This window comes from Colias eurytheme, chromosome 23 (genome assembly GCF_061535395.1).
Source record: "Colias eurytheme isolate Ceu_HAF_F1 chromosome 23, ilColEury1 Martin Lab GWU primary, whole genome shotgun sequence".
Classification (NCBI taxonomy): Eukaryota; Metazoa; Arthropoda; class Insecta; order Lepidoptera; family Pieridae; genus Colias; species Colias eurytheme.
This window is the reverse complement of record NC_143002.1, coordinates 2,835,697-2,851,545: the sequence shown is the minus strand read 5'-3', so window position 1 is coordinate 2,851,545 and position 15,849 is coordinate 2,835,697. Positions and strand designations below refer to the sequence as shown.

At 31.6% G+C, this 15,849-nt stretch overlaps 1 protein-coding gene across 1 annotated transcript; it reads right to left on the bottom strand.

Moving 5' to 3' along the window:
- Positions 1 to 4,664: 4,664 nt before the first annotated feature.
- On the bottom strand, positions 4,665 to 9,284 carry LOC149898178 (uncharacterized). The gene is made up of 3 exons (XM_090115306.1): positions 9,125 to 9,284; positions 8,488 to 8,743; positions 4,665 to 5,436 (listed from the first exon to the last, which is right to left on the bottom strand). The coding sequence occupies exons 1-3, from the start codon at positions 9,251 to 9,253 to the stop codon at positions 5,120 to 5,122; spliced, it is 702 nt and encodes a 233-aa protein (XP_089971432.1). The 5' UTR covers positions 9,254 to 9,284; the 3' UTR covers positions 4,665 to 5,119.
- Positions 9,285 to 15,849: the final 6,565 nt, after the last annotated feature.

The following is a 15,849-nucleotide window of genomic DNA, read 5'->3' as shown; positions in this document are numbered from 1 at the left end:
TTGCAAAAAATAGTTAATTTCCATAGAAATATATTAGTATCCCAAGTTAACTGATAAATACCTTTTTTAAAAAATATAAAGATTTGTTGTTGGAGATTTATTGAAAAAAACGATTTAAAAATAATAAGGAATAGGTATGGTGTGTTGTTTCCGTGCAGTATTCAATTATTAGACCAATAGCAACACGGCATTAATGCCAAACTGTCTCATGTCGTCACTTGAACCAATGACACTAAAAGAGTTGTTCCTTTATGCTCATGTTAGAAAAATGACACAAATGCGTTTATACTAAAATAGTGTTAGGACTGATGGAACAAAATGAATTAAGTCTTTATTCAAAAAGTATAACTACACATACGTCTTTGTGTTCGTGGGTACCTTTGACTCGAGACGAATAGTTCCTTTGCGATTGCCTAAAATGATGGATAAGGTAACTTATACCGTTAATCACACCCTACTTATACCGTTTGGGTCATTCGAAAAAATGGGTTAGGACGCAGCTAGAGATATGACCTTTTGATATGTTGTGTATTTTGACGAGCTGAATCCAATGGTGCAATAAAAACCAAAGGGAATAACTCGTCTTACTCCCTTATTCACTGGAGGCACAGAATTATAATTTTGGCATGATATGATTCTTATTATTTTGTGTGAGTATACCTATTATCCTGTGTTCCTAAATTATATTTAATAAAATTATTTTATTCGTGTAGAGTTGACTTATTGTCCCAAATATTAAAGATACCAAAATTATACAGAGAAGGTGCGTTCTTTTACAAATAATGTATTATGTTATATGCAAAGAATATATTATGCAGGATTCAAAATATAATTATAATCAATTAACTTACTTACTTGGACAATGGCGTGTCCAAAACAATAAATATTCATAGGGCTGAACTACACCGTCGGTACTCGGTACCATAGATAATGCTACTACTAAGCATGATAGAAACAGTTTGTAAGAATGTATGCATTATGTTACTCTTTTCGCGAAAATCATTGAATTGATTTCGATTAGTTGAACTTAAATGCTTTCTTTCGCGGGTGAAACCACGCGACACGACTAGTATACCAGAACTCAGAAGAGCCGCAGCAGATTGTCTATAAATTACTTATACCGCCCAGTACATACAATACTAATTATCCGATTTTGAAAATTTTTTTAAGGTTAGTAGGTAATAAATAACTCTTTAGTATATATTTTAATTTCAGTATTTTACCGGACTAAAGCTCGAAAACCTAGCCGGTACGAGTGCATTTTTATCACGATTGTATGTATTTATTCATATTCATGCTTGTGCAGCCTTATTTTTATTGCTTCACTTTTTAAAAACTGCCATCTAGCGTAAAAATTGTGAAAGTAGTAACCTTGAACAGTGAACTTACTCTCGAAGTCTCGACGGTAGAAATCAAATTGGTTGTAATTCTTTACACAACATACAGATACCGTTAATGTCTATCTATATTTTTAACATTGTTAAAAACATTTTATTTAAAAATATTGTATCTAAAAACATTTTATTATTGATAATAAAATGTTTTTAGATAACTTTATTTAATGTTAAATAATTAATCAAGAAAGTTGTAAAAACCTACTTAACGACGTTTGGTAATCATCTATTTCAAAAGCTCTACATAATAATATTATTGTAACTCATTCATTAAAATCTTAACAATATACATGCAAATAGAACTTGAAATAATTTCCCACTGGCTTTTCTTTATATGGATAATACATAATTATTACTTATCGTAGGTATAAATAAAGTTCATAGGCCTCAATTAGCGTAGTAGTGCCACAGACTAATAATAATATACTACGTATACAAGTAGTGCTACAATCGGAAAACCTTGAGCGTAAACCGTAAATTCATTCATACGAGTATTGCGAATGTAAACAAACTTGGCCATGAATGTAGTTCAACGTATGATCCATAGATGGCGCTGAAATTGATTGGCACAAATAATTATCATTTTTAATTTGAAATGCTATTTATAATGTTACTAGCGGTCCGCCCCGGCTTCGCCCGTGGTACATGTTTACGTTTTCTCTACGTTAAAACCATCCTCGTACTTCAAGGAATATAATAAAAAAAGAATTATCGAAATTGGTTCAGCCGTTCTCGAGTTATGCGCTTACCAACACATTTTGCGATTCATTTTTATATATAAGAAGATTAATTGCAAATTTATGTTCGGAACTAAAATTTGCAAAGGCTGAGAAGGGTGGAGAAAAAATATGCTTTTGTTTTATTTTATTCATGCAAATTAAATAAACAATCTACTTATTAATTAATAATTTCCATTGTAGTTGTATGTTTATTATCTAAAAAATGATTAGGTACCTATATTCTTATTAAATTTATGATATTAGGTATATAGGTACATATTTCATAATATATAATATGAAATATGTACCTATTCTATGTACATAGTTATGCAAATTAAAGTTATAAAGAAAAACCGACAACAAAGATTTCAAGCACCATAGAGTAAATTATCTTCCGCAAACACCTCTCAAACATATAAATTTATCAAGGACCTTATACGCACTTAGCTGTAGATAGATAGGATACAAGAACCACTAGCTACTGAATTATCAATGAAATTCCACGACACACTGACACATTGACACAGACTCACAAACACATAAATATGTAAACGTGCCGTAAACAAGTTCTCAACGATATTAATAGGTTACTTTATAGTGTTAGTAATTTCCTTTATAATTTATGACAGATCTATCGAAATCGCAACTTGTCCATAAAAAGTGAATAATTTTAAATCTTTTTCATATTGCTAGGTGCTTTTAAGGACTTTTCTTAAAAGTGGGCATTTCAACAAACTCATTGTAAAGTGACTAAGCTTACAACTGCTATTTTTTTCGTAAAATCATGAGAACCTAAATAAAAAAGTTGACATCGTATTGAGAACAGAATCTATAGATACTTTACTATCTTGTTTATAATTGCATTAGTTATTTTAAACTTATAGCAAACCCATTCTATCTTTTTTCTCATATTATGAAATAATACACAACAGACCTGTAAACATCGTAATATAGATCTATAAAACTATAAGATTGAGCCATTAACAGCGTTCCGGTCACAACACAGAGTATAAACTTTGACAATTTAAATAGACACACTTGCTTAACATTCCACTGAACATGCGGTGCATTTTCTAAATGCCATTGTTTCAAACATACTTACACTATTTCCCACGACATTAACGGTCGCTAGAAAGTTTTACATAGTTTTGAGACCTTTATACATCGATGCAATTATTGATTATAAAGACTGGCTTGCGGATGCACAGGTGAGATTTATATTGATAATTATTTGATAAGTCGTTTATTTTATATGTTTTTAATTTAATGGGTAAGTGAAGAAACATTACTTTAAGCTGTTTAAATTGAAGGTAAGGTGTATGTGTTACGGCTAAAGGTAGGTGAGAACATAAACTTAAGATTAGCCGGCTAAACTTAGGTTTATTTTCGACGAGGTGTTAATGTTAGTTTGTTCTATCTTTAGCCGGCTAAACTTAAGTGTAACCGCAGGCCCGTGGCTAAAAATGTCGGGGTGGGTAGATTTGGTTACTATAATACATGTAAGGAACAGGGCGAGTGTTTTCTGGCACTTCGCCGGCTGCTGCCGCAGCACGCTCGCTGCGCTCGCTCGGCTCGTGCGGGTCTTAAGAGTTCTAACCTAACCTAACCTAGCCACCAGCTTTCTGCCCTGAGTCGGGGTGGGTAGATTTGGTTACTATAATACATGTAAGGAACAGGGCGAGTGTTTTCTGGCACTGTGCGGGCCCCTCAAGCCCTCCACCGGCCCGGCGCTAACCAAATCTACCCACCCCGACATTTTTAGCCACGGGCCTGCGGTTACACTTAAGTTTAGCCGGCTAAAGATAGAACAAACTAACATTAACACCTCGTCGAAAATAAACCTAAGTTTAGCCGGCTAATCTTAAGTTTATGTTCTCACCTACCTTTAGCCGTGACATATGTACTGTGTAGACGAACAATAATTATAATTGTTAAGTACAAGAAATAAATAGAAATTATCTTTATCTATTTTTTCTTAAATTGTCAATTAACACCTCATAAATATTGCTTTGCAGACATTTGCAGCTCCTAGAGAGCTTATTGTCTGCTGTTTAAAAACTACAGGAACCAAGGAAAAGGCCGTAAGTTATCTATTTAGATAACTTCGGGTCTGTGTGTGGTTGAATGCAATTTTTGCATTTGCAAGGTGCATATATCAACAGATCAGCATTTTTTGTAGGTTAGTAGTAGTAGTTGGCATACCTTCATTCCTATGAGACATCAAAGTCCTGATTTCTCTGATCGAATCAGCATAAAGAAAACGTTCTATCGGACTTTAAGAGTGGAAGACTAATGAGTTTGTGAATTGGAGGCTTCAGCATCGTTTGTAACAGAGTTTCTTTATATAAAATTAGATAATATAAAGATATAATTTTCTCTTTTGTTAATTTAGACTGATATATGACAAAACTATAAGGGTGTGTTTTATTAAACTAAAAGTGGAATGCAAAAAAAATATAAGATTTAATTCCAGCTTTTGTGTGTTATTCACATTCATCAAAACTGTGTGTGGTTGAATGAAGTTGTCACAAATTAAAATAAAACAAAAAACTGTAATATATTTCTTTATTTTTATGTATTTTTAACAAATATTTAACAATCTTTGAATGTTATCTAGCGTAATAAATTAAATATGGCTGAGATGATCTGAAAAGGAAAATGGTAGGAAGGAACAAGAATAGAAGCATCACCGTTACATAAAATATACGAAGAACATTATATACCTGCATATAATAAAATAATATAGAGAAAAACGAAAGTACGTAATACATACATAAGTATCAAAAATGAATACATAAAATTACATAAGCATACATATAAAAAAGAGCTATTTACATAAGCATAAAAAGCGAAGTGACTAGGTCATGAACAAGGAATTAAAGCTATAAACCTATTTGTACTAAACAGAACAGGTACAATAAAAAGTGGTGACGCGGAGCTTCGTGGCTTAACATTCAACAATAATTTAAATAAATTAAATAAATAATCGTCTGACTGTTCTTAGGTTTAGTTGTAGGCGTTGTAGGCCATGTCTTGGGCGTCCTGGGACCGTCCCCAGCCTCCATGTGGGCTTGGGTGTGAGAAATGCTCATCGTGGTGTGGGTGAGCAACCACTTCATAGCTTTCATGGTGTTCTTGCTTTGACAGGAGTTTCTTGAGGAGAAGAAGAGCAGATGCTAGGAGAGCGGCCTTAGCGAGCATCAGACCCTTGATAGCAGCAAACGCGATGATTCCAAGGAAGAGTGGGATCAATGACTGGATTTTGAGTTGGAGCAGAGCGAAGATGGGCAACAGCTGTTTTAGCTTCTTCTTCTTGCCACGGCCTGGAAAGGAAGAACAATGAAAAATATGCCTTAATGTTAGTTATTTAAAAAAAAATAGTTTACTAAAATCATACGTGGTTTACATATCTCGTTATTTGCATACATTAAGGCGAGTATGTATTATGTAACAATGTTACGACTATTTGATAATAAATTCTATTATAATAATATTATATCATTGTAGAAATAATTATAATAAATTAGAGAGAGAATAATTAACCGCTATCAAATTTAATAATGCTTTCGCTTCGGCTTATATAATTCATTAAAGCGTAACAATCTATCTCAAGAAAAAGTCAAATGATGATATCGATAAGCTTAGTAATTATTTCTAAATTAGTTATCAAAATTCTTATAATAGGTATGACAAATAGTATTATTTAATACAAATGATTGTATAAATTCGCTAATGTAACAAAAACCTACGAATCTATGTGTAGCATAAACCTTTAAAACAAAAGAAAGCTATCGTAAAACACATAATTTCTATCCAATGTATTTGTATGCAAAATGCAAGTGAATTAATTCCCTTTCAAAATCATTTACCCGCCTACTTTCCAAACGCACCCATAGTTCTAATCTAAATACCGAACAAATAACCTGAACCGAATTCCAAACAGTTAAAACAATGAAAATCAAACATTTACTTTCATTGAAATTCAAGATGTCACATGTTTGCATAATGTCGTGAAAGTTCATTGGTTATTCGATACGCAAAAGCTCTGCTACTTGCATTATTTCGTGTCATTATAAACAAGTGTTTTTAGAGTCTTGTAACAATTTATCTCGAAAAAGTTTCAATTTTCCTTTTTTACATATTATAAACTCGTACCTATTCATTTGAAACAATGTCTGTTTGAAGAGAAAAATAATTAATGCAGATAACGAATCTAGCCAAGTAGCGTTTGCAATTAAATTCTTTTTTTCATGAATTAATGTGTTTGGGTAAATGCTTATTGCAAATTATGTGTGCGTTGTTACCTATGTTCAATATCTCTATGTTCTTCTAAACTAAAAACGAAAATTTACGCTGCTTATTGACGAGATTAAATATTTCTATTTAACGTAATTATGATTGTAACTAATATAATATTAGCTATGAAGCATGACAAGGCTTTAACGCTTCGATTAAAAATTCACTCTCATTTTTATTGTTATATAACAAAGCTTATTTCGATGTAACAGATATGAGAAGCTGTAAGCTATCTAAAGATATCTTGTTATGGTAGGTCAAATTTATGTACGAAAATATGTTACTACCTATGTCTTTAGTGAAGCATTATTGAGCTGTTATTTTTAATAATTGAAACAGATTTTCAACAGTATGAAAATGATAATGACCATCAAGTACGATTTGAAAGTAACGGATGTTAAAAAGCTACATACTTGGAGCATCAGTAAAAACTTGACTCTGCCAGCTTTCAACGATAATAGGCCTTATTAGATACCCTGGCTAGACCCGTTCCAGTACTTTCAAACAACTTACAGAAACAAGTAAGAAGAAGCAAGGATGCAATTTCTAAAACCTAGATTCTCTTGATTTTAATTAAATTTTTTATATACTTTCTATTTTCGCTTTTGGCGAGAGTTATATTATGTTTATATAACATTATATTGCGTAATTATGCTCGATTTAAGATATATGATATGCGATAGTTTTGCGGTTACCATGAGCAGATATGCCTTCTAGAGAAATGAGTATAACTTATGAGAGAAACTATATTTACTGTCAAGTTTAACAGCATATGATAAAGTAGATTACGAGGTTAATCTCTCAGTACTAAGTAATATTATTATTAAATATGAACCGCTTCAAAATAATCACGCAGTGAGAAACTTTGGTCTTTTTATCGTCCAAACGGCCACACATACTATAGTAATGTTGATAATGTTCGTTCAGATTTTTCTTACATTTTAGCTCGAGGCTATTTTCGTTATTCGGAAATAAAAAGCATATAATTTATGTAAACACCACATAGTTATTTCTTACAGTGATAATCTAGATAAAAACGTAATTTTATCAAAATCGATTCAGGCTATTCTTTCGGTTTTATGTGCCTAAGATTCGAGTCCAAATTAGAGTATATAAATAGATTTATTCGATATTGGACACATAAAAGTTACAAGCACAAACCTTTAGGAATATAAACATGAATTTTATTTAACTATACGAATATTTAGGACGAATGTTTAGGAAATAAAAATATCTAAATAATTATATTATCTTCTCTATGTTTACGATGTTTTCAGATAAAATAATTACTATCAAGCAATTATTTCACTACGCAAAAGTTGTACGAAATTTCTTTCACACTTTCTGAAATGTGTGAATATTCTCATCTAATTAATTAATTTTGATTCGTAATCGGATTTATGTGGCGTGGAGATAAGATGTAATTAAATGTACACATACAATTAATTTTTCTGTCTGAAAAGCTGTGCAAATAATGTTATAAACGCATGTTATTAAAATATCGTAAAAAGGAATCAATGATTGAGGTTAAAAAGAAATGTGATGATTGCTTATTTTAAGAAAATTAAGCTAGTGATAATATTAAAAAAAAATAAATATATATTGTTGGAAGGATCGATGACTACTTTAATCAGTAAAATCAATGAATTGAATTTATTTCTAATGAAATCGTTAACAAGCTCAATAATTTATATTTTATTATCTTAATAATGTGTTCATGTAACTGACCACATTATGTATTTTTTGTTACCACATTATGTTTGTTTTGAGTTTTAGATAAACACATATTATAAACTGTAGAACATTTTTTACTTTACTTTATACATCTTAAAAACCTTACATATTGGCTAATTCATTTTAACGTGTTTAATGCATTAATAGAATTTGTTCTTTATCCACAACTTCAGATATTTTTTCTAACCAAAAATTATCATTTACACCTATTTCGACTAATTGTAATATCAGAAATTTTATTAGCATTCCTTCCTGACTTTATCAACCAAACTTCACCAAAATTTCCTAATAAAATTTGCCCAAAAACGATAAATATACAATAGACATAAGCAAAAGATACTGACCTTCCTCAAGCGAGCGTTTGACATCCTCCACCGCGCCTTTCGGCATGCGCAGTTGAATCACATGGTTCTCAAGGAAATCAGCAGCTGCGTCCAGAAGCCTGGACTCCACCAGGTTCTCTCTAGCCCTGGGCTCCTCTGGGAGAGGCTCGAAGGACCTGGCTGATCGGGAAGATCCAGATCCAATGAGAGTTATGCCGTCTGTGATGCTGATTTCGCGGGCTGATGCCAGATTTTCCGCGTACTTCAGCGCTTTTTCCTGGAATTAAGAGAATAAGTTACAGCAATACAATCTGCAATAGTTATTAGGTTAAGTTATAAGGATTTTATTCTTTAATTTGGTTCAGATTTTCGGTAAGTAAATATTTTGTCTGTTTGAATAATCTTAATAACTAGATAATAAAATTCAATTAAAATGTAAAAAAATTAAGACTGTATTTACTGAAAAAACAACCGTATTTATGTTAACCGTATAAAACTAGCACTTGCATTACATTTAATTAAGTGCAACAGCCAATTTAAACATCTTCAACTAAATCATGACTCTATCACAAAAGCTCTTTGACTTAATTAGTTTTCTGACTTCTAAATTAGGACTCGACTTCTAAATTTATTCACACAAATCACAACACTATCACACCTTAAGACACAAGGAGACGTCCGCTTCCCCGCAATTCTTGACGACCCCAACGACGGATCCCATGACGTCATCTTCGACCGGCTTCGCGGCCACCACCGCAGTACACAATACCAAAACCAAGTACTTCATGGTGCGACGGTGGTAAGTGATGTGTACAGTGTGTGCTATGGCTGTTATATTTATCGGCCCCCACTGGATAGGTAACAAAATTGCTAGTCTCGTATTGGTAGGGGTCGGAATGTATAGACTAGGCTTTGGAAGCTATGTAAATGCATTAATGTAATTTTAGGAATGCATTATATTTAAATAATTTTGCCAAAAATAATTTAGTACGCATTCATAACTCTATATTCGTCCTTGGTGAATTATTATACAAATATTGCTTTAATTGTTCAAGTGAAAACATAAATATTAATTCAACAGAAATTTGTAACAATAAATAAACCTCATAATTATTACTACCATCGCGATGGTAACTATGTATATTTTTACTAAACATCCTGTACATAATGAAAACATAAACCATATTAGGATATTTCATGCTTCCGTTTTTTTCAATACAATTTTATAATAAAACATAATATATTAAGATAACTAGTATTCGTATAGCATAACCTTCTTCAATGTTAGGAGGCTCTATTCAGTTCTTAGCTCTACAAGCGTGGCTATCGAGTTCATGTATTCACTACGCAGTCGATTGCCCCGCGAATCCGTGAATCATGTATTTAAGCTGTAAAATTAACATTTATTGGATGTTTTCTAACATTATATAAGTGTGCGTGTACGAAATTCATATCATAACTTTTTGAATAACTAATTGGTTGCATGCGCATCGCGTGTTTCATGGTGGTCATATAACTTCCTTTAAATCGAAAATCGAGCACCGAAATTGTATCTTAGTTCAGTTCTATTTAACTTATTGATTAGTTATGGTAGCGACCCTGCCTTCGAAGCCAGAGGTCGTGGGTTTGATTCCCACCCAGAACAAATATTTGTGAGATGAACATCGATTTTCGCACGATGTCTGGGTGTTAATTATGTCTATTTAAAAATTATTGTAAGTATTACGTGTGTCAATAATCAGCCATTTGGTTTTTATAACACAAACGAAAAGCTTAGTATCGGATCAGATCGTGTCGTGTGTGAAAAAAGTCCTGAAATATTTATTTATTTAATATGATAGAAAGTTAGCGAAAGCTGAATTCATTTAGATGGTGTTTCAAAAATAGGGTCATAGGATAATACCAGTTAACTGTCCTATAGAATAAGGACATAGAATATTTAGATTCCGGTTTGTTAGACTTACAGACAATCGAAGTCGTGGGTAGTCAAGTGGAATACAAATTAAAATTTTGTAATTATATCATAAGTAATCGATGACTCAACATATTATAATATTATAATGTAGTGAGATCGAGTTTTTGATACTTTAATTTCAATTATAACAATGTAAACATAATAGATATTTTCTATGGCAATTCAAAAACGTATCCAAAACATGAACATGAATGTTAAGGCTGAGCTTAGAGCCTTCAGGACGCTAAGAGATGCTAAAAAGCGCATTACACACATATTATATATATGTAGCACATACTTAGTTTATTATTATAATATCTAAACATTTGTATAATATGTTATTTTTGGAAATCGAAAAATTATTTTTGTCCTTAGTCATACCTACTGAATAATCAGTAATAAAACTAATCAATGAGATATGTAACAATTAAAAATTATTTTATTGCAATGTAAGTTAATGAGAAGAATATTAGATATTGCTTTTTATAATATTCCTAATTTTATATGAAAATAAAATCTCACTAATAGATAGTTAGTTAGTTATATGAAAATAACTTAGAGCAAACAAACATAAATATAATAAATAAACTTTCACATTTTAATAACACTAATTTTGTACTAGATATTATTTTATTTTAATTTCCAGACCAAAAATTTTAATTATACATTCAGTGCTAAGAAAGCAAACAAATTTAAATAATACAGAATTTAGCTTCTTATATAAATATCTCAAAATTTAGTGTTTTTTACTTTTATAAAAAACGGAGAGCGTACAATACATAAAGTAGATTTTAGTATATTAGATGTAGTTATTATTAGCTTTATCTTTTGTAGCTTATTAGAATTTCATACAAACACACTGACATTGATACAAAATTGTTATGTTAGGTACTGTTCAGAATATTTGCAGCATGCGTATGTTTTTTTAACACTATATTTTTAAATAGATAGTTGTTTATCCATGGACGTATAAAAAAAGACGGACGGTATATCGCCTAAACATTGAGTGAAGCCTAGTAATGGCGGCGAAACATCCTTGTGTGTGTGCCATGTTGCCATGGCAACAGCTGTGTTGATGTCAATGGCGGCTCTATTTTTTTCTATAAATTTTGCCGTAATAATTTTGTCATTAAAACATAAAAGAAATAACTTGCTTCCCTGTGGAATGTAATCCCTTGTGTTTTATTATTTAAAATTGTACTGTTGCGACACCATTTAACCACGCAAGACGGCATTTTAAATATTTTTTTTGAAACAGTGACGCAGTTAATCAGTCGGTAGTTCACGACGTAATGGCGGCCGACTAGCTTACTATGGTGAGAGTGTGTGCGTGTTTATTGTCTTTACACGATCGCTAGCTTACTATGGTGGCTTCACGTTGTTTGTTCGTAATACGGCGTCCGTCTTTTTTTATACGTCCATGTGTTTATCCTATTTTTTTCTATGAAAATTTTAAACTCGAGACACATATTAATTTCGCTTTAATTCAGGTATTGTCTTCTTGTAAGAATAAATAAGAATAAAAATAGAGAAACTTTCATTCATGGGTTTATTCGTTAAGTAAATGAAAGTCGATTTATTCCGTCATCTCCAGAGCTTTTAATTTTTAACTGGAGCAAAACCCCTTTAGAAAACATCCTTCACTGTAACAAAAATCGGCCAAGGGAAAAAGGTTCCGTTTTGAAATTTTGCTAATGTCGTAAAACTACCTACCTTCCATCTACTTTTTAACCGACTTCAAAAAAGATTTTCAATACAGCCGGTATATTAATTTTTTACTCAAATGAAGCTACCAAAGTTGTGCTTTAACAAAATTACATAAAACGTGTATCATGTATACGTAACAAAAACAAGTTTTTAGCCTCCCAGACGGCATGACGGCATCGAAGTGATAAATGATTTTGTCAATGTTTGGCTGTGAGGTGTTATTTGTTTACGTCCAGTGACCTCTGGGTCAGGTATATGTGAACAACTGACGAACAGCATCAAAAACTCGTACTAGGTTTTTAAGTGACTAGAAAGACTACATAGATATTATATAATGCAGTTCAAAATAACCAATATGACTGAAAAATGAAATATTTTACGGTAACTAATGTCCCTATAGGCAGATAAAACTGATTGAGTAGAAGAGATGCTACAGCTGAAGTAGGATCATGGGTGATTTTAGGCGACAAGAGCCGTGTCCGAATACCGCCTCATGATCAAATTTTTTAACTATTTCAACTTTTCATATGCTATAAAATAAAAATAAAACCAAAAAATTATAACAAGCCTACCTTCATCACAAACCTACATTCATTGATCATATTATAAAGTTTTTATCTGAATACGTATCGTTGTTTTATTTGAAAAGCTGAAATATCTTTGAATACACGCCTAGTGCCTACCTATAGTTAAGGATTTGAATGATATTTCAGAAAAAAATACGCTAGATAAGTTTAGTTTTGTAACTCAAAGTAAATAAATACATCTTTTTATATATAAAAATGAATCGCAAAATGTGTTGGTAAGCGCATAACTCGAGAACGGCTGAACCGATTTCGATAATTCTTTTTTTATTATATTCCTTGAAATACGAGGATGGTTCTGATGTAGAGAAAATGTAAATATGTACCATGGGCGAAGCCGGGGCGGACCGCTAGTAATATATAAATATTTTCATACAACAATTAAATATTGTAATTCCACATTTATAACGTCTACCAGGGTAGGTAACATTTTAGTACCAGTTAAACATGTGTGATGCGACCATGTCCTAATTTCTAAACCATGCCCCCCATTCCAAGCTAAAGTAGCTTCTTAGCTTATGTATGAAGTAGAATTCGTGTGTGAAAGAATTAAACGCGTCCATTATTTTACACGTCCAGACGTACTATTTTTACATAAATGTAGTCTCTAGCATAATAGAAACATAGGTATAAAAATAAAGTACCTACACGATATTTTAATCAACATTACAATGGAATATTGAATCAGACATCCATAAAACCTTCAATAACGAAACAATAAAAAGAATTTCCAAATAACTCAAATTAAAAACATTTAGAAAGCACAAACAATCGTAAAATCTTATCGTAAAAGTAACATAATTATTGGACCATAACTTGCCTCTGGCTAATTCATTAGGGATTTTATTATTAAAAAGTTACATCTTCCAATGTACAGCTGTTTTCCCTCACGTCGTAGGACAAATACATATCATTGTTATATTGACCTGAAGCGCCGTGACCGCAAACTCTATTGCCTTTTAATGCAAACGCTATGAAAGTGAAGTTTAAGGCACGTGTGATATGCGTACAAGGAAGTGTTCTCATTTGATTTGGTAATACTTGTAGGATCGCTGGTGGTCGCAGTCAGTTTGTTTGTTTAAGTTTTTAAATTATGCTGTGCCTTATAATAAAAACTTTTTCTTTTTTTTTGGGACCAAACACAAAAACGCCTGTCTGTAAAGACCCTTTCTTTCAAATAATCTTAAAACTAACTCTTTTTTTCTAGTGCATGCGATGATATGCATTCAACAAATCTGCATTGTAATCGTTACCTATAATATGAGGAAAATCGAGTCCTTTTATTCCTAAACTAAAAGAGGCTATAGTTAAAAGTAGAGTTCATACATATTTGATAAAATCGATTGGGATTTAAAAACAAAAGTATTATAATATGTATTTCGTCTATGACTATCTACACATAGCTTTATTTAAAGCAGCTGTTCTGTGTACAGATTACTCATTCTGTGACAAATACCTAAGTACGGTACGTAAGTATGGTTAATCTTTTTAAAATATTTATAGTTTATATACAGCTATAAAATTGCTTATTTATTAAATTATATTTATTTGATATGTTTAATAATTTGTTTTATATATCATTTAAATAACAACTTGTGATCTATCACTAAATCATGTTAATTATGAACTGTGAGTATGAACCACTAATTTAAAAAAGATAGAAAGGTTCTCTATCTTTTCTCTTTATGATACATTGGTAGTATGCGCGCGTTTATATATTGCTATATTCTTATGAGACACAACAAAATAGTTGTTCAACTAAAAGTTGTATGTATGCGCTAGCCCTAACTCCATGGTCCATGGCTGTGGTCCATGGACCATCGTGTGCTCGACGCACTAGAAAGAAAGAAAGAAAGAAAGAAAGAAAATACGTTTAATCACAAATACTTTTACAAAATTTTGAAAAAAAAAATCTTGAAATACAATAATTAATGTATTCAAATATTAATTGAGATTACTGTGGGACTAGGTCGATTTGTGTAATAATGTCCTTTAATATTTATTTATTTATTTAAATATCTTTATATTGTATTCGTGATTAGGTGAACTACTCAGCATTCATATCACCAGTTCACCAGTTCATCAATTCACAAACATTGCCAAACTATGAACGAACCAGTATATACCTAGATTTAGTATTCATACATCGAGTACTACGATTGGCGACAATCCAAATTTAAAGAAAGCGAGTGAATGACCGGCATGAATGAGATCTTATAAGGATTATGTAAGCGTTCACATAACGCGAACGGTGAAATTAATTCCACGCTTTAATTCGTTACATGACCAGATCCGCCTGAACTTGAGGAAGACGGCTTTGTTTTTAGATATAGACCGAGAGGTGGTGTTGATATTGCTTAATTAATCTTTTATAAATTTTTGCCTCTATATAATCCTTGTTAATCATGTTTTCCCTCTTAGGGTGTGTTAAAATATTTATATTCGAGTCGGTAATAGAATTTTTTGTTACATCAAAATAATTATAACATTCATATTTGAATAAAGCTTTCTGATATAGCGGACACTGTATCCAATTTCGGGTAAAAGACACGTTTGATTAAATATTGACATAATATTGCATACTAAATTCACTCTGATTTCTATTCAGTTAAGAAATTTATTTACGTTTGTACTCGTCAAAATGAAAAATGTTATTAAAATTGTAGGATTGAAATTGTAGTGTAGGAAAATAATGCTTCCTGTGCATAAAAGTATAATTTAAACTCCAAATAATATTCTAGTGATTCCTACTTTTCGGCTGCCACTGCGCCTGTATTGGATTGCATGAAAACTAACTATTTTCCAACCGCCTCCTGGACTATCGCACGAAACGCACACTTTTATTGCGTTTCAGAGTTAATTATAGTTACGCATTTATTGGGCAATATATCCGGTTGAACTTGACGAATTTCTCTCGTTATGTTTATGTGTAATTTCTCAAAATATCTGAGTCAATGTTACTCTAGATATTATACCTAACTTTTAATTTTTAACTCTATTGCTTTCACTTAGTTTTATTAGAGTAATGTTTGGGTAATTATATTGTGTACGTTATAATTTAAGATTTTTATGGACTAACTGCGTCTGTATAGCCGTTGGCGCTTATGAGGCAGGTCGATAACTACAATAATTATTTTA

What these genes read in the sequence shown, in the direction of transcription:
- LOC149898178 (XM_090115306.1), bottom strand. Translation starts at nt 9,253, where the DNA reads ATGAAGTACTTGGTTTTGGTATTGTGTACTGCGGTGGTGGCCGCGAAG. An exon ending in ACGTCTCCTTGTGTCTTAAG is followed by an intron (nt 8,744 to 9,124) that starts GTGTGATAGTGT and finishes TCTTAATTCCAG; the next exon opens with GAAAAAGCGCTGAAGTACGC. An exon ending in CAAACGCTCGCTTGAGGAAG is followed by an intron (nt 5,437 to 8,487) that starts GTCAGTATCTTT and finishes CTTCCTTTCCAG; the next exon opens with GCCGTGGCAAGAAGAAGAAG.